Source organism: Takifugu flavidus, unplaced genomic scaffold (genome assembly GCF_003711565.1).
Source record: "Takifugu flavidus isolate HTHZ2018 unplaced genomic scaffold, ASM371156v2 ctg883, whole genome shotgun sequence".
NCBI classification, from domain to species: domain Eukaryota; kingdom Metazoa; phylum Chordata; class Actinopteri; order Tetraodontiformes; family Tetraodontidae; genus Takifugu; species Takifugu flavidus.
In genome coordinates, this window is record NW_026622493.1 from 1 (window position 1) to 19,766 (window position 19,766).

The 19,766-nt window shown below is 40.7% G+C and overlaps 2 protein-coding genes and 1 long non-coding RNA gene across 3 annotated transcripts; 1 reads left to right on the forward strand and 2 right to left on the reverse strand.

Annotated features, from left to right (window-relative positions):
* Positions 1–72: 72 nt before the first annotated feature.
* On the reverse strand, positions 73–2,360 carry LOC130521338 (C4b-binding protein alpha chain-like). The gene is made up of 8 exons (XM_057024924.1): positions 2,255–2,360; positions 1,880–1,945; positions 1,592–1,780; positions 1,353–1,452; positions 1,190–1,263; positions 929–1,108; positions 616–795; positions 73–380 (listed from the first exon to the last, which is right to left on the reverse strand). Exons 2-8 carry the CDS (start codon positions 1,935–1,937, stop codon positions 268–270), a joined length of 894 nt encoding a protein of 297 aa, XP_056880904.1. The 5' UTR covers positions 1,938–1,945; positions 2,255–2,360; the 3' UTR covers positions 73–267.
* A 1,385-nt stretch (positions 2,361–3,745) lies between these two features.
* Positions 3,746–4,105, forward strand: LOC130521339 (uncharacterized). Its single transcript, XR_008949290.1, has 2 exons — positions 3,746–3,974; positions 4,068–4,105. It is a non-coding gene; the product is annotated as an uncharacterized LOC130521339 (long non-coding RNA).
* A 5,869-nt stretch (positions 4,106–9,974) lies between these two features.
* Positions 9,975–15,558, reverse strand: LOC130521337 (complement decay-accelerating factor-like). The gene is given in 11 exon segments (XM_057024923.1): positions 9,975–11,273; positions 11,653–11,713; positions 12,344–12,398; positions 12,614–12,661; positions 12,762–12,812; positions 14,026–14,064; positions 14,067–14,204; positions 14,440–14,619; positions 14,754–14,933; positions 15,015–15,088; positions 15,415–15,558. Coding segments are annotated over 11 exon segments (900 nt in total). The 5' UTR covers positions 15,423–15,558; the 3' UTR covers positions 9,975–11,207.
* Positions 15,559–19,766: the final 4,208 nt, after the last annotated feature.

Here is a 19,766-nt window from a genome sequence, read left to right on the forward strand (position 1 = left end):
AACTGGAGGAGGGGAGAGAAACACGGTGCACTTTAACCAGTTCAACTCTGGATAAATCCATGAACTTAATTCTGCAATAATGGATTAAAACCTTCAAGATCTTCTATTTCCATGAGTGCAGTCATGTTGTACCCATGCAAATTAGCCAAATAAGGGTTTATTTTAGAGTTCTGTAAATTGTGAAACAATAAAAGCACTTACTGCTACACGTTGGCGGAGAACCGTTAAAGGTTCCATCAAGTGAACACGACAGTGACTTAGATCCACTCAGTAAAAACCCTGGTCACAACTGTACGCTACCGTCTCTAGGTACTGATACAAAGATTTCTGTGGGCTGAAAGTGCCGCTTGTAATCGTTGGTGGGGGACTGCAAGTTACTGCTGCAGGATGAAAAAAGAAAAAATATATAGAAACAGAGACCTTCTGTTCTGCAACTACAACAGGAGTCAAGGATTGTAGAGAATCCAAGTAGGAAATCCCCCTAAACTTTTAACCTCTTCAGGAAAAAGGGAAGAAAGTGTGAGTGACTGACAGCTGGAACCATGACTGGGGAAAAGTGCTTCACACTTGGTCTTAAATCTTGTAACATCAATACTAGTGTTTTCATTCACTTACCTGTACATTTAGGAATTCCTGGCGTCCACTGACCATTCAGGTCACATTCCATGCTGGCGTCCCCTTCCATTTTATAACCAGCATTGCAGCGATATGTCACTGTATCCAGGTATTTATGGGGAGGGCGAGAACCAGAAGCCCATTCACCGTTGGCAACTTTTGGGTCAGCACACTCAACCTCTGCATAAAGACATTAAAACAGAAAAAACAACCATGATTGAGAATTTTCAAATGCCAGTGAAAAACAAACTGGTTTGCTGGACATCTGAACAAGACAGATGGTGCGAGAGGGTTGAGGAAGAAAGACACTCACCAGTACATTGAGGGGGACCCGGTGTGAATGTTCCATCTTCAGAACATGTTACTGATTTGGATCCACTGAGGATCAAGTCCCCTGTACAACTGTACTGTACAACTTCTCGATAATTATATACGTCCTTAACAGGGCTGAAGAGGCCATTGGGAATGCCAGCAGGTGGGTCACATGTCACCACTGCAAAATCAAAACATCTATTAAAATGGAGATCAAAGAGTTTCATTTCCTTCAGTCAGGAGCTCCTCAGATATTACAAACCTTCACATACAGGTAACCTGCCCAACCAGCCTTGATCTCCACAGGTGAGTTCACGTTTCCCCACCAACCTAAAACTACATCGAGAAAAAACACCAATATGTTTAGGTTTATTAAGAATAAGACACAATTTAAAGCTAGTTCTATTTTAGTTCATATTACTAACCCGAGGTTGCACTTAACCACAAGTTTATCACCAAACTCATTCCCTGGAAGATACTCTATTTCTCCATTGTCCACCTGCCCAGGAGAACCACAAGTCTTCTCTGGAAAAAGAAAATATTCTTTAACTACAACTCTTCACGTCAGTAGAACAGCAATTTGCAATAAGATCACAAATGGGAGACAAGATCTACACTGGGGCTCCAAATTACAGAGCTGAACATTTAAATTCCAAATATTTACTCTCGCAGTGTAGCGTCACTTGACTCCAGGTCCCAGCAGTACACGTAACAACCCCGGACCCTCCTGCAGGAGTGTAGCCCAAACTGCAGACAAAAGTAGCCCTGCTCCCATTTGGGAATGTAGTCAAAACAATGTCAGAGTCCTTCAAATTCATGTTTGGTCCTGGAACAGGTTTTGAACAGTCTTGGGCTGCAACAATAATGAGCAGAAGAGGAAGAGACCAGGTTAAAACACACCTTTGCTCAGAAACACAACCTGATGTCACATGGAGGCCTGCATGTCACTCACCTTGGGACGCCACCACAAGGCCAAGACAGACTGCAATAATGGTGCGAGTGATCTCCATGATGGGACCTAGAAGGTTTAGATGGTCAGAAACGAAAGTGAAAGTAGGCGGATCAGAGTATTAATGAATGAAGCTTGAAGGTAATAGAGTCACTGAGAGCTTTGACACCAGATATGGAGGGTTTCCACACAGTATTCGGAGTACATCGTTATCAATTCTAGCAAGAATGGAACGAAAATTATTTTAAGTAGCTTAAGTGTCCGTTAGCTAAACAACGCACCCGGACGCGTTGTGTCAACATCGCGGTCCGGACCCGTGTTCGCTCGTTGATTTAGTCGCATTAGTTGCTCAGGAAAGTTTTCGTGTTTTAGACCTACCGAGCTGAGAGGGGAGATCCGCGATGCCAGCAGAAGCGAACGCAGTGTCGAAATGGTGAACCAAGCTCCGGAAACAGGCTTGTGCTCGTAAACGCAGCACCCACCCTTTTTGTCCTCAGGAGAATTTTGGATGCGCACCGTAACCACAAATACCGGGGAGAAACCAAACGGAATCAAGCGTAATAAACGTTACAAACACAGCAGGGTCGGCGCTGAAAATGACAAAGTCAAATGTAATAGACAGAGTGATTTGCAGTTAAAATAAATAAATAATTTACCCTAACGGATCGCAAAACAGTTACACAACAGCACACGATCATTTACCGATTCATTTGGATTTTTATTCACCAGGATGCGATGTGCAACACAAAATAACATTCATAATTAACAACTGACAAATGTTGAAACAATTTAGGAACACTTTTAAAAACTCTAAAACAAGTTGAGAAACCGTACAAATTTGGTGAAATGACGACAGGAAGTTAAAGAAGTAAGAGGAAGTTAACATGAAGTCACCAAAACTGTCACTCTTGGGAGAACGTTTGTCACCAAAGAAGAAGAAAATAACGTGATTAATATTTGAGATATAGTGGTTGGATTGATGTTAAACAAACATTGGAAATGCTGCTAAATGTGGCACTAAATCATGCAAAATGCAAGACATGCTCTGGACAGGCTTATTGTGGGTCCTAAAGGGTCATGTATAAATTTGTTATATAAAAGTGAGGGTGTCACTCATATCATTTCCGGTATGAAGGAAAGAATCATTTATGTACATGGCACGCGGTAAGAAAGGTGTGACCTTTATGGCACATTATGTGATAAAAATATCTATTTTCTTTTTTCTTTGGAGGCTTTAAAACTTCTTTTATTATTGATGCTGTATTAAAGAAAACGTTTCTTCATCAAAATGTGTTGCCAGTGTTCATTCAAACTAAACATTTTATCAGAAAATTAATAGGGGAAGTGCATCATTTCCTCATATTGACTCTCCTGGGGTGGGGTCTTTTACACGTGGTGATAGAGAACAAAAGCTTTTTGTCCCCATGCTGAAAGTAGCTGCAAATGAAGCCACCTTCAAATTCACTGAGGAATTGTGGCAAAGACATTTTCTAGGTTGCTGATTCTAATCTAGTGAGGCATCAACAGTTAAAATGAGATTACTGGGGTTGAGTCCGTTTGTTGTTGCTGTAAACTTAAAAATATGGTCATTTTAAAACTTTCTCTTTATTGTCGCACTCTGTCACACATTCCGGGAAATTCCTTTAGGTTGAGCCCCAATGATGCCACATGAACAAATCACAACACCCTTCAAAAAGAGGTATAATGTTCAAATGACCTGAGGGACATTGACCTTGATCTTAGGATCAAGAAAAGAATATTAACTTCAATCCTAGGGGGCCTGCTGTTACCACCGTGGAAGATCAAGGGTTATTACAGCATTTTCATCTTATGGAGAGTTTAGGAGAGCTTGATTTGTAATCTGTGTGTGTTCTGTCCCTCAGTTTTGTGTTGCTTGTTCCTTTTCCGGAGGTTTGTTTGTTAGATGTAAGTTGTCAATTTACAGTCGATCCTGTCGCGCTGCCATTTAGTGGAGTAGGGTGGAGACAGGAAGTACGTCGAGCGCCAGATAAAAGTGCTGCGGAACACGGAAAACGGGTTGCTCTTGGATCCAATCCGGTTACTTCTTTTACTTTTGCACTTCTCAAAGGCATAATCTGTAAGTAATATCTTTTACGATTGTAGCCGCTACTCAAAATGTACGTTTTTACATTGAAACCGAAAGTTAAGTATTGTGATCTTTTTCTTGCAGTTTTACAAAAATAAAGTGGATCGGTAAAAACCACAGAACGCTTCACGAGTGGTTACTGAAGCCATATGTTTAGCTCGCTGCCGATGCTAAAGCGCTTAGCCGAGGGCAGAAGAGTGTGTGAATACATTCCAAAAACAAAGGAAGATATCTGTAAACTCCAAAGCAAATTAACAAATTGTACAAATTTGACGGAAATGGACGGAAGTTGACCAGAACTTATTCTTCTGGTGCTGGAGCGAGAAAGTTTGCCACCAAACAATAAGTTTAACACTTCGATTTCAGTACTGTATATAAATTTATTATATAAAGCATCCTGACCAACTGCGTGTCAGTCTGGTATGGAAGCTGCACTATCGCTGAGCACAAGGGCTTGCAGAGGGTGGTGAAAACTGCCCAACGCATCACAAGGACTACACTCCCTGCCATCGGAGATGTCCAGAGGAAGCGCTGCCTGCATCGAGCACGCAGCATACTCAAGGACTCCTCCCACCCCGCCCACAGACTATTTTCCCTCCTGCCCTCTAGGAGGTGCTACAGAACCCTCAGGACTCAGACCAGTAGACTGAGGAACAGCTTCTTCCCCAGAGCGGTGTCCCTGTTGAACTCCTGCTGACCCTTACACACTCCACACCTCACTACACTACAGCAGTTTACACAACAACTCACTAGCTTAGTAACCAATGTAGCTACTGTTTAAACCTGTCCTGCGCACTCATGCACTTTATCATCTGTATCTGTATACACGTAATTTATAATTTGCACATCTCCTCTATCTTATGTAAATAGCTAAATAGCTCCTGCACTTATAGTCTAAGGCATTTAATGTAAACACCATCTGTAAAATATGTTTATAGCACAACCTGGTAAACGATTGTAAAAATAACCACACATACTGTATTTATTAAGTTATTATCCTCTCTTGCTGCTTCTTTTGCACTTCTGGTTAGATGCTAAACTGCATTTTGTTGCTCTGTACCTGTACATGTGCTATAACAATAAAGTTTAATCTAATCTAATCTAATAAATTTGATTTAAGGGCTGCATTTATGTATTGATGTTCAACAAAACAAAGCACATTGCAGACACAACACGGCCTTATTTTTTTTCTTTTACGTATTTTAGGCCTCAACCTCTGTTCACTAGTTTTGGACTTATTTTTATTGATGGAGAGAAAATTCCTGTTAAGTTACCAGCATCAACACGATGAACATTTAACATTTTACAGGCATTCACCCTGCAGGTACACACACCTGGTCCCTGCATAAAACAACACTAAGGCACTATTCTGGGTCCTCTGACCACCCTCTACTCCTCTCTTCAACCTTGGAAACAAAATCAAAAATGCTTATTAAATCCATTTGGACTAAAGGTGACAAGTGCAGACATTCTTTAACAATTTAGACATTATTTTGAGGGCTTTACTGCTAAGCTGAGCGGTGCTGTAGATAGTGGCAGTTTCAAAATTACTGTGCACGGACTTGGTTTTGATTCCAACTACAGATTTAAAAAAAAGAAATAAAATAAACTTAGGATTTTAATTAAATGTCCACAAGACCTTAATACTACTCTATAATTGAAAATGTATACAGATTGTTGATACTCAGATGGATTGGTAGCCATTCACGTGCACAGCTTGAGTGCGCTTAAAGCCTCAGCCCAGAGATTCCTCTTCTCAACCACTCCTTCAGGCTTTCAGATCTGGAACAATATGATGACGCTTACTGCAAAAGAAAAAAAATAAATAAAAAGAAGCAGAGAAAAGAGCGTGAATGAAAGAGGAGGGAGACATTGAACTGCTGTGGAGCTGCTTTTAACAGGAAGATTTCAGCATGTCAGTCTTTTGGTTTCTGTACAGAGGGTTCATCATCTTCTGGAGATTCTGGGTCTTCTAGAGTAACCTAGAACAGACACACCAGTTCTGTCTATGCAAAAGATCAGTGTTACAAAACTGGACATCACAAGCTGAGCAGAGCTCCAGAGAGGTTCTGGCACGAAAGACGGCAATGAGGACGATGTCAGCTGAATGTCTTTGGAATGCACACGGTTGAAAAGAGAAGAAAATATTTCTGGAACAAAAATTGGAATTAAGTTCATGGATTTATCGTTGAGTCTTAACCTTTTTAATTCAAACTGTTTGTTTCCACCCAGAAAAATGAGGGGAAAACAAGAACAGCAGATATGAAACTACACTATAATAAATATTAGACATGATTAGATCCACTTTTAGTGGATAATTCTAGAAAACTTAAAAAAACATTTGATGATGGTAAATGAGTTGGAGTTGGACCACAAAGGGGGAAACAACAGGCTTCTGCCCCCCCCGACAGGCTGAAGAGTCTGGACAACTGGTACTGGCCAGTCTCGTGCCCTGAACGCACCAGCCAAGTCCCAGTTTGGAACCACGTGACTCCAGTCACAGTGAACTCCAGATCAGCCAAGTTCCAACAGTTAAAGATGAACTACAAAATGGTTTCAAACATGAATCGTGTTCATCAGATGGAAAAGCCACGGCCAGCAGCACCACCTCTGCATATCTGAATGACGGCGAGCCACGATAAACTCCAGCTGCTCACATCTCAGGCGACACCGTCAATATTGGTTCATCTTAACAGAAAGACTCTAACAGCTAAAAATACAAAACATCACGATAAACCCACAAACTTAATCCGTTTATATTGATTATCCTGAATGATCCCATTCATAATAAACCACCGTCTCACAAAAATAGATTTAAAATTCTAGGATTATCAAAAGCACTTACTGTTACACGTTGGCGGAGAACCTTTAAAGGTTCCATCAAGTGAACACGACAGTGATTTAGATCCACTCAGAGTAAAACCCTGGTCACTACCGTCTCTTGGTACTGATACAAAGGTTTCTGTGGGCTGAAAGTGCCGCTTGTAATCGTTGGTGGGGGACTGCAAGTTACTGCTGCAGGATGAAAAAGGTTCTCCCCTAATTTCCTTCTTTTCCGTCTGCTTCTGGAATGAGCTTGTCAATCAGATATGTGTCTGAGCCCAAACCTTCCCAGAAAACCTTCCAGTTTGTCTCTGGCAGCCCTCTAAGATCCTGGACGTCATCCTGCTCCAGTCAACACGGCTGCCAGTTTAAAACTTTCAACTTATTACTAATTCATTGACCTACATCAGCGAAATGGATCAGACATTGTTTTCATTTGTTAATGTTAAGATCTCCTTTAACAGCTGTTCGGGGTTTTTTTTTTTTTTTTTGATTTGTACTGCAGAAAAAAGAAAACTTATGGATATTTGTGATATTTTTGTAGGTTTCTAATCATTTCTATACTGTAAAAAACAGAATTTTTTCCTTGATCAATCAGCAAATTCCTTTGGCAAAAGCGTCCCAAATGACTTGGGGACTCGACCAAAGTCTTAACGTAGTTTTAAATGTACTTTTGAATCATGAAGCATCTTCAAGTGTCATCTACTTGTTCCCCCTGTAATCCTTGGCTGGGTTTGTTTCTGAGGTTTTGGCGGCCCAGTCAAAGCCTTTGCCCGCTGTCGTTTCCTAAGATTCTCGTGTTTTTCATATGTTCCAGTTTAGTTCTTCTGTGATAGCCATGGCAAGGTATATGTGTAACTCAAAGAACTTTCTGCAGGTCTAGATAAATCAACTGCTTCTTATTCACATTATCTCTTTGCAGCTTTGTCTGTTACCGGATCTGAACCACTTCTCTCATCTCTTTCTCTTTTCTGTGCCCAAAGACTGCACACCAAGATGTAAGTAGAGCTCTGTCTTTGTCGCCCTCTAGTGGCTAAAACATGTAATCCATCTTATTTTACATCAATAACAGCATCGCGTCTAATACTATTTCTTACCTTTAACATATTTTACGTTTCCCTTTTTGTTTTCATGATAATATTATATGATCTACTTGGCTGGATTTCCTCAAGTGCCCCCCTTGGAAGCTGGTTTCAGGTGGTGGCTTAGAGTATTGTCATCTATCTAGCACCATTTGAAATCAGTGTTCTTGGGGTGGGAGGTGTACGTTCTCGCTGGGCCAACATCAGGTTCCGGATAAGTGTCACAAAGAGGGAAAACAAACATGGCCACTCATTGACCCCACAGTGACCTTCCCACAGCTCAAGCTTGTTGTCCTCAAGTCAAGGTTGACTGATTTCTTTTGGTGTTCAGAGTCCAATTCTGTTTCTAGCACCATTTGAAATCGGTTACAGTGAAGGACATTTGTCATCAGAAGCAGACTTGATTTTACTTCAGCAGTTTGGTGTTTTCTCCCTCCAACACAGTCCATCAGCCGCTGAATACACCGCTGAATCTGTCACGGATGTCTTGATGGGTAAAACAAAAATCACAGCAAAATTAACTGAATACTCCAGTTAAAGCAGTGATGTAGAAAATGTCTCGGAACTATTCCAGGGTGTTTTATTGACAATAAAATATAAATGTTAAGCATTAAGGCTCAGAGGATGGTTTTAAATAGAAGTCTGTAAATCAAACATATCACTCTTGAATATGGTATTTTATGGAGGTACATTCACCCAATTATAGTGTATCAATCATGTCTTTAACAGTGAAACAGTTGCACATAGATGCACATAGAATATTCATTGTGAAACATGCATGACACCGCATTGCTGTATTATTGTTGGTTTTACGACATATTGCTCTTTAGTGTTCCTAAAAAATGTTATGCCCAGATTGTCCAGCAGCTGTCGCTACAGTTGACTATTAAAATAGTTCACTTTTTTGAACTATTTAACACAATTGTTTTAGCGAAAGCTTCGTTCTCTCCATCGCCTGATCACCGTTTGATGCTTCCCTTCCAAGCAAACGTTTTAAGTGTTTCGCCTACGTTTCCCAACAACAAACACACGCCCGTTTGTTCGCGTGTCGCACAATTGTGGCGTACAAACCACGTGACGGGGATGGACCACGTTGATGTGCGTCATGTGTTTGCGACGGAAGTGTTACGCTTGCAGTTAACGGTTTGGTTAATTTTGTGTAGAAGTTTTAGTGTATGTCATCACCAGGAAGGTTGATTCACTATCTTATTGATACTTAACGATAATCTGTTTCTGTCCATTCCTATCAGATCTCTAGCTGCAGCATTAAATGGATCAACTGGTGGCTTCTCAGAGATTAACGATGAATTACGATAATCCATCCTGGAATTAGCACGTGCTGGACGATCTTTTCACCATTATTCCGAGTCAATAATCTTTACAATGTTTTGCTAATGATTAAAAGCACTCCTTAAAGTCAAAGGTTACGCCCAAGAGTTCTCATAGAGAAATTAGAGGCTAAAGATGCGTGTCAAAGTGAGACAAAAATTACAAAATGTGATAAACCAGGATATTAAATATCAACTGTAGCTTTTTCCTTAAGTATCAGTGTAAACTGGTGTCGAACATGGAGTATATTAACTACAGCTGCTGAGTTGTACTTTTCTCGATATGTTCGAGGCCCTCTCAATCAGTCGTAGTGCGTCATCTCCATGAAATCTGGCCTGTTTGGGATTTTTTAATATAATTATTCAAATTGCGACTACCTGCAACATATGATTTAATTTCACGACGCCGTACTCGCCACTTGTTCTATGTGTGTGTGACCTGGAGATCCAGTCCTCATGGACCTTGTGCCACCCTGAGGGCTCCTCGACCTTAGGGTGGCACAGCGTCGTCTTGGTTACGCTCATCTAGCAGAGGCCGTTGCTTGGTTCATTTGGTCCCTTAAGACTAAACAGTGCATTGTATGCTTCTTAAAAAGTGTATATAACTTCGACCTTTACTGTCCCTCTTAACGAGTCTTTGTTCTGTGGCTCTTTGTTTTAATTTGGCTGAGAATCCTCAGTTTTATCCAACTCTACACTTAAAGATGCGCAACATGAGCCGTGTGTGCAGCAGAATTGTTCAGAGACCACTCGGAGGGTTTTGGATACAGCCTTTGTTTTAATGTGCTTCAAGCGCAAATGACTCATTTTCATGATACTGTCATGTTTAAAAAGTTCAACACAAACCCACAGACACTCACACATCAGAACATTTCGCTAGAAAACCTGAAGTTATTCATTTTTGCGCTAAAAAAAACAACCTTTTACACAAATTTATTAAATAAATTAAGCCAGTGCAAACATTTCAGAGCTCAGTCATGATGGCTGAATGTAACAGACACAGCATCTATTTCTCATCCACAATAAAACTGACTCATTTAAAGACATTTTAAAAAGAATATTTTGAAGCACTATTGAAACAAAAAACAATGTCCAAAGCGAATATGTTAAAACTATGAAATTCCAGTTGGCCCATCATTAAAGGGATGGTCTTAAAACTGATTTATGTGTTCATTATTAATGGAGTGAATGTGAAGGTTTGAGATTAACTGAAGTCAAATACAAACTTTAAATTCCTTCAAAGCACATTGCAGACACAACACGGCCTTATTTTTTTTTCTTTTACGTATTTTAGGCCTCAACCTCTGTTCACTAGTTTTGGACTTATTTTTATTGATGGAGAGAAAAATCCTGTTAAGTTACCAGCATCAACACGATGAACATTTAACATTTTACAGGCATTCACCCTGCAGGTACACACACCTGGCCCCTGCATAAAACAACACTAAGGCACTATTCTGGGTCCTCTGACCACCCTCTACTCCTCTCTTCAACCTTGGAAACAAAATCAAAAATGTTTATTAAATCCATTTGGACTAAAGGTGACAAGTGCAGACATTCTTTAACAATTTAGACATTATTTTGAGGGCTTTACTGCTAAGCTGAGCGGTGCTGTAGATAGTGGCAGTTTCAAAATTACTGTGCACGGACTTGGTTTTGATTCCAACTACAGATTTAAAAAAAACTTTTAGGATTTTAATTAAATGTCCACAAGACCTTAATACTACTCTATAATTAGAAATATATACAGATTGTTGATACTCAGATGGATTGGTAGCCATTCACGTGCACAGCTTGAGTGCGCTTAAAGCCTCAGCCCAGAGATTCCTCTTCTCAACCACTCCTTCAGGCTTTCAGATCTGGAACAATATGATGACGCTTACTGCAAAAGAAAAAATAAATAAAAAGAAGCAGAGAAAAGAGCGTTAATGAAAGAGGAGGGAGACATTCAACTGCTGTGGAGCTGCTTTTAACAGGAAGATTTCAGCGTGTCAGTCTTTTGGTTTCTGTACAGAGGGTTCATCATCTTCTGGAGATTCTGTGTCTTCTAGAGTAACCTAGAACAGACACACCAGTTCTGTCTATGCAAAAGATCAGTGATCAAGTTCAAGCTGAGCAGAGCTCCAGAGAGGTTCTGGCACGAAAGACGGCAATGAGGACGGAGATCAGCGGGTTGCCAGTTAAGCCGGTGGACGTAAACGCACGTGTCAGCCATTCCAAAGACAAGAGCCACGAAAGCAGCAGGAGACGGTAAAGCAAGCTGCTAAACTACAGTAAGAAAGACATGGCCACACTCTCCTAATGTTCTCAGCTCCTCCTTTGCCCTCCTGTAAATGACAGGAAGGCTGACAGATAATTGATGGACGCATTTGTTCATCACATCACTATCTTCTCATGACAGCAGTTCAGTGTGTGCTTGGTGGGCCGTCTTCTTACCGAAAGAGCTACTTCCTCTTCGGTTTCTGTGCCCTGTTTGCCATGAAGGTCTTTCCTAGAGCTGTAATCCAATATTAACTAGTCAATAATAATGAGCATGTAGGTGGATTTTGCATACTTAAGATCTTAAAACCAAGACAAAAAACACCCCCAGCACACACACAGAACCCGTGGTTGCTACCATTAATCAACGGGTCACCACAGCACAAGACAAGTCATTTGGACAACAAAACTGCACAACATAAAGATATTCCAACCAAAATCAGTATACAAAGATGGACAACACGAGCTTTTAGCTTTCAAGACGAACAAACAAACAAGCTCATGATTCTCATGATTGGGTGGGATATGAACACTGATTCCATCCTTCGCTCCACCTCTGCACCCTCCTCCCAGGCCGTCCTGGCTCAGCTTTTAAATGATTAAAGGAAGACAGTCGTCCATCTTTGTTCACGTCAGTTGTTCCCAAGGAAAACATCCAGGCCTAATTTTAAGATCATTCAAAAGGGGGTTTCCTACTGACTAACCAAAGGCAAACCTTGTGTAATAACAGTCTTAATAACATGCACCAGAGACAGACAGTAAGCTTGGAAAGTCTGAACATAAAGACTGAAAGGTTGAAGCCAGGCGAGTCGTCAGTAAAGTTAAAACCGTTTCATTGGTTAGTCTGCAAAGTAAAAGATCGTTTCACCTTTCCCGCTTTTTCCTGTACACCAGGACAACAACTGAGATGGAAACAATCAGCACTCTTTAATGGGAATAAAATAGGACATGTTTAGAAACAACCGTCATGTAATATGTTGACAATGAATCCAAACACACTCCTCTTACAAAACTGGTGCACAGTTGGTTGGATTAATTCAGGTTGGTTATTATAAAAACACAAATCAGAATTATGTGAGACGTTGTAAAAGAGCTGATACCAGGAAGCTCTTCAAAGCTCAACGAGTCAAAGACTTACCAGCTAAAGTGCCACCAACCACTGCCACAGTGGTACTGGAACCACCATCTGTGAGAGAAATAAAGAGAAGACAGAAAAATAACAGCAGATCTTCAGTCTCAGGGGAAATAAAGGAAGTTGTTAGAGGAAGTCGTCAGCTTGACTCTACCTGTTGGGGTGGTGATGGTGGTGGTGGTGGGTGTAGTTGGAGACACTTTTCCTGCAAAGGTAAATCAGGACAATGAGAATCGCACCAACGACCAGAATAAACTGGAGGAGGGGAAGAGAACACGGTGCACTTTAACCAGTTCAACTCTGGATAAATCCATGAACTTAATTCTCCAATAATGGATTAAAACCTTCAAGATCTTCTATTTCCATGAGTGCAGTCATGTTGTACCCATGCAAATTAGCCAAATAAGGGTTTATTTTAGAGTTCTGTAAATTGTGAAACAATAAAAGCACTTACTGCTACACGTTGGCGGAGAACCGTTAAAGGTTCCATCAAGTGAACACGACAGTGATTTAGATCCACTCAGAGTAAAACCCTGGTCACAACTGTACGCTACCATCTCTTGGTACTGATACAAAGATTTCTGTGGGCTGAAAGTGCCGCTTGTAATCGTTGGTGGGGGACTGCAAGTTACTGCTGCGGGATGAAAAATAAATAAACATAAATCATCTGATGTCAGCTCAATGTCTTTGGAATGCACACGGTTGAAAAGAGAAGAAAATATTTCTGGAACAAAAATTGGAATTAAGTTCATGGATTTATCGTTGAGTCTTAACCTTTTTAATTCAAACTGTTTGTTTCCACCCAGAAAAATGAGGGAAAAACAGGAACAGCAGATATGAAACTACACTATAATAAATATTAGACATGATTAGATCCACTTTTAGTGGATAATTCTAGAAAACTTAAAAAAACATTTGATGATGGTAAATGAGTTGGAGTTGGACCACAAAGGGGGAAACAACAGGCTTCTGCCCCCCCGACAGGCTGAAGAGTCTGGACAACTGGTACTGGCCAGTCTCGCGCCCTGAACGCACCAGCCAAGTCCCAGTTTGGAACCACGTGACTCCAGTCACAGTGAACTCCAGATCAGCCAAGTTCCAACAGTTAAAGATGAACTACAAAATGGTTTCAAACATGAATCGTGTTCATCAGATGGAAAAGCCACGGCCAGCAGCACCACCTCTGCATATCTGAATGACGGCGAGCCACGATAAACTCCAGCTGCTCACATCTCAGGCGACACCGTCAATATTGGTTCATCTTAACAGAAAGACTCTAACAGCTAAAAATACAAAACATCACGATAAACCCACAAACTTAATCCGTTTATATTGATTATCCTGAATGATCCCATTCATAATAAACCACCGTCTCACAAAAATAGATTTAAAATTCTAGGATTATCAAAAGCACTTACTGTTACACGTTGGCGGAGAACCTTTAAAGGTTCCATCAGTGAACACGACAGTGACTTAGATCCACTCAGAGTAAAACCCTGGTCACAACTGTACGCTACCATCTCTAGGTACTGATACAAAGGTTTCTGTGGGCTGAAAGTGCCGCTTGTAATCGTTGGTGGGGGACTGCAAGTGACTGCTGCAGGATGAAGAAAGAAAAAAATATATAGAAACAGAGACCTTCTGTTCTGCAACTACAATAGAAGTCAAGGATTGTACAGAATCCAAGTAGGAAATCCCCTAAACTTTTAACCTCTTCAGGAAAAAGGGAAGAAAGTGTGAGTGACTGACAGCTGGAACCATGACTGGGGAAAAGTGCTTCACACTTGGTCTTAAATCTTGTAACATCAATACTAGTGTTTTCATTCACTTACCTGTACATTTAGGAATTCCTGGCATCCACTGACCATTCAGTCCACATTCTATGGTGGCGTCCCCTTCCATTTTATAACCATCATTGCAGCTATATGTCACTGTAGCCAGGTATTTATGGGGAGGGCGAGAACCAGAGACCCATTCACCGTTGGCAACTTTTGGGTGTGAACACTCAACCTCTGCATAAAGCCATTAAAACAGAAAAAAACAACCATGATTGAGAATTTTCAAATGCCAGTGAAAAACAAACTGGTTTGCTGGACATCTGAACAAGACAGATGGTGCGAGAGGGTTGAGGAGGAAAGACACTCACGAGTACATTGAGGGGGACCTGGTGTGAATGTTCCATCTTCAGAACATGTTACTGATTTGGATCCATTGAGGATCAAGTCCCCTGTACAACTGTACTGTACAACTTCTCGATAATTATATACGTCCTTAACAGGGCTGAAGAGGCCATTGGGAATGCCAGCAGGTGGGTCACATGTCACCACTGCAAAATCAAAACATCTATTAAAATGGAGATCAAAGAGTTTCATTTCCTTCAGTCAGGAGCTCCTCAGATATTACAAACCTTCACATTCAGGTAACCTGCCCAACCAGCCTTGATCTCCACAGGTGAGTTCACGTTTCCCCACCAACCTAAAACTACATCGAGAAAAAACACCAATATGTTTAGGTTTATTAAGAATAAGACACAATTTAAAGCTAGTTCTATTTTAGTTCATATTACTAACCCGGGGTTGCACTAACCACAATTTAGCACCAAACTCATTCCCTGAAGGATACTCTATTTCTCCATTGTCCACCTGCCCAGGAGAACCACAAATCTTCTCTGGAAAAAGAAAAGATTCGTTAACTACAACTCTTCATGTCAGCAGAACAGCAATTTGTAATGAGACCACAAATGGGAGACAAGCGCTACACTGGGGCTCCAAATTACAGAGCTGAACATTTAAATTCCAAATATTTACTCTTGCATTGTAGCGTCACTTGACTCCAGCTCCCAGCAGTACACGTAACAACCCCGGACCCTCCTGCAGTAGTGTGGCCCAAACTGCAGACAAAAGTAGCCCTGCTCCCATCTGGGAATGTAGTCAAAACAATGTCAGAGTCCTTCAAATTCATGTTTGGTCCTGGAACAGGTTTGAACAGTCTTGGGCTGCAACAATAATGAGCAGAAGAGGAAGAGACCAGGTTAAAACACACCTTTGCTCAGAAACACAACCTGATGTCACATGGAGGCCTGCATGTCACTCACCTTGGGACGCCACCACAAGGCCAAGACAGACTGCAATAATGGTGCGAGTGATCTCCATGATGGGACCTAGAAGGTTTAGATGGTCAGAAACGAAAGTGAAAGTAGGCGGATCAGAGTATTAATGAATGAAGCTTGAAGGTAATAGAGTCACTGAGAGCTTTGACACCAGATATGGAGGGTTTCCACACAGTATTCGGAGTACATCGTTATCAATTCTAGCAAGAATGGAACGAAAATTATTTAAATAAGGGTATATAAGAAGTCCTTACTAGTGCGTTTATGAAAAAAACATCTGTTCGCTTTATTAAGAGCAATTTGGTTAGGATTCCCAAAATAATAATGGACCCATATTTATCGTTTGAGCCTAAAACGCGTCAGCTACAGCAGAACAAACTCCACCCGCCTTTTGTTAATGTTCAAACAATATGCGACAATTCCCGTGAAGCCAATCCTACCGACATTCCACTCGGGAACCCGTGGGAACAGTTCTGTTCCAACATTCCACCACAAAAAAAGATTAAAAAGCGAAAAAGGACAAAACAATAACAGAAGATCTGCCGGGAAATGACTCGAATCCCATCGACGAGCAAAACAGCGTCACGGCGGAAAATAACGATCATATCCAACAAAATGACGCCCGCCTGATCCGAACAATGGCTGGTTACGTTTTTCCAAATATTTTTATACCATAAGTGTATCTGGGAAAAGCTATTAAAGTGGATAAAGTCGTAAACCGAGGCTCTCTCGGCCTTGTCGGAGTAGCTTAAGTGTCCGTTAGCTAAACAACGCACCCGGACGCGTTGTGTCAACATCGCGGTCCGGACCCGTGTTCGCTCGTTGATTTAGTCGCATTAGTTGCTCAGGAAAGTTTTCGTGTTTTAGACCTCCGAGCTGAGAGGGGAGATCCGCGATGCCAGCAGAAGCGAACGCAGTGTCGAAATGGTGAACCAAGCTCCGGAAACAGGCTTGTGCTCGTAAACGCAGCACCGCCCTTTTTGTCCTCAGGAGAACTTTGGATGCGCACCGTAACCACAAATACCGGGGAGAAACCAAACGGAATCAAGCGTAATAAACGTTACAAACACAGCAGGGAAAATGACAAAGTCAAATATAATAGACAGAGTGATTTGCAGTTAAAATAAATAAATAATTTACCCTAACGGATCGCAAAACAGGATAACGACAGAGTTTAACAACAACCACGATCATTTACCGATTCATTTGGATTTTTATTCACCAGGATGCGATGTGCAACACAAAATAACATTCATAATTAACAACTGACAAATGTTGAAACAATTTAGGAACACTTTTAAAAACTCTAAAACAAATTGAGAAACCGTACAAATTTGGTGAAATGACGACAGGAAGTTAAAGAAGTAAGAGGAAGTTAACATGAAGTCACCGTAGCGGTGCTCTTGGGAGAACGTTTGTCACCAAAGAAGAAGAAAATAACATGATTAATATTTGAGATATAGTGGTTGGATTGATGTTAAACAAACATTGGAAATGCTGCTAAATGTGGCACTAAATCATGCAAAATGCAAGACATGCTCTGGACAGGCTTATTGTGGGTCCTAAAGGGTCATGTATAAATTTGTTATATAAAAGTGAGGGTGTCACTCATATCATTTCCGGTATGAAGGAAAGAATCATTTATGTACATGGCACGCGGTAAGAAAGGTGTGACCTTTATGGCACATTATGTGATAAAAATATCTATTTTCTTTTTTCTTTGGAGGCTTAAAACTTCTTTTATTATTGATGCTGTATTAAAGAAAACGTTTCTTCATTAAAATGTGTTGCCAGTGTTCATTCAAACTAAACATTTTATCAGAAAATTAATAGGGGAAGTGCATCATTTCCTCATATTGACTCTCCTGGGGTGGGGTCTTTTACACGTGGTGATAGAGAAGAAAAGCTTTTTTTCCCCATGCTGAAAGTAGCTGCAAATGAAGCCACCTTCAAATTCACTGAGGAATTGTGGCAAAGACATTTTCTAGGTTGCTGATTCTAATCTAGTGAGGCATCAACAGTTAAAATGAGATTACTGGGGTTGAGTCCGTTTGTTGCTGTAAACTTAAAAATATGGTCATTTAACATTACTTTCTCTTTATTGCCGCACTCTGTCACACATTCCGGGAAATTCCTTTAGGTTGAGCCCCATGATGCCACCATGAACAATCACAACACCCTTCAAAAAGAGGTATAATGTTCAAATGACCTGAGGGACATTGACCTTGATCTTAGGATCAAGAAAGAATATAACTTCATCCTAGGGGGCCTGCTGTTACCACCGTGGAAGATCAAGGGTTATTACAGCATTTTCATCTTATGGAGAGTTTAGGAGAGCTTGATTTGTAATCTGTGTGTGAATACATTCCAAAAACAAAGGAAGATATCTGTAAACTCCAAAGCAAATTAACAAATTGTACAAATATGATGGAAATGGACGGAAGTTGACCAGAACTTATTCTTCTGGTGCTGGCGAGAAAGTTTACCACCAAACATTAAGTTTAACACTTTGATTTCAGTACTGTATATAAATTTATTATATAAAGCATCCTGACCAACTGCGTGTCAGTCTGGTATGGAAGCTGCACTATCGCTGAGCACAAGGGCTTGCAGAGGGTGGTGAAAACTGCCCAACGCATCACAAGGACTACACTCCCTGCCATCGGAGATGTCCAGAGGAAGCGCTGCCTGCATCGAGCACGCAGCATACTCAAGGACTCCTCCCACCCCGCCCACAGACTATTTTCCCTCCTGCCCTCTAGGAGGCGCTACAGAACCCTCAGGACTCAGACCAGTAGACTGAGGAACAGCTTCTTCCCCAGAGCGGTGTCCCTGTTGAACTCCTGCTGACCCTTACACACTCCACACCTCACTACACTACAGCAGTTTACACAACAACTCACTAGCTTAGTAACCAATGCAGCTACTGTTTAAACCTGTCCTGCGCACTCATGCACTTTATCATCTGTATCTGTATACACGTAATTTATAATTTGCACATCTCCTCTATCTTATGTAAATAGCTAAATAGCTCCTGCACTTATAGTCTAAGGCATTTAATGTAAACACCATCTGTAAAATATGTTTATAGCACAACCTGGTAAACGATTGTAAAAAAACCACACATACTGTATTTATTAAGTTATTATCCTCTCTTGCTGCTTCTTTTGCACTTCTGGTTAGATGCTAAACTGCATTTTGTTGCTCTGTACCTGTACATGTGCTATAACAATAAAGTTTAATCTAATCTAATCTAATAAATTTGATTTAAGGGCTGCATTTATGTATTGATGTTCAACAAAACAAAGCACATTGCAGACACAACACGGCCTTTTTTTTTTTCTTTTACGTATTTTAGGCCTCAACCTCTGTTCACTAGTTTGGACTTATTTTTATTGATGGAGAGAAAATTCCTGTTAAGTTACCAGCATCAACACGATGAACATTTAACATTTTACAGGCATTCACCCTGCAGGTACACACACCTGGCCCCTGCATAAAACAACACTAAGGCACTATTCTGGGTCCTCTGACCACCCTCTACTCCTCTCTTCAACCTTGGAAACAAAATCAAAAATGCTTATTAAATCCATTTGGACTAAAGGTGACAAGTGCAGACATTCTTTAACAATTTAGACATTATTTTGAGGGCTTTACTGCTAAGCTGAGCGGTGCTGTAGATAGTGGCAGTTTCAAAATTACTGTGCACGGACTTGGTTTTGATTCCAACTACAGATTTAAAAAAAAGAAATAAAATAAACTTAGGATTTTAATTAAATGTCCACAAGACCTTAATACTACTCTATAATTAGAAATGTATACAGATTGTTGATACTCAGATGGATTGGTAGCCATTCACGTGCACAGCTTGAGTGCGCTTAAAGCCTCAGCCCAGAGATTCCTCTTCTCAACCACTCCTTCAGGCTTTCAGATCTGGAACAATATGATGACGCTTACTGCAAAAGAAAAAAAATAAATAAAAAGAAGCAGAGAAAAGAGCGTGAATGAAAGAGGAGGGAGACATTGAACTGCTGTGGAGCTGCTTTTAAC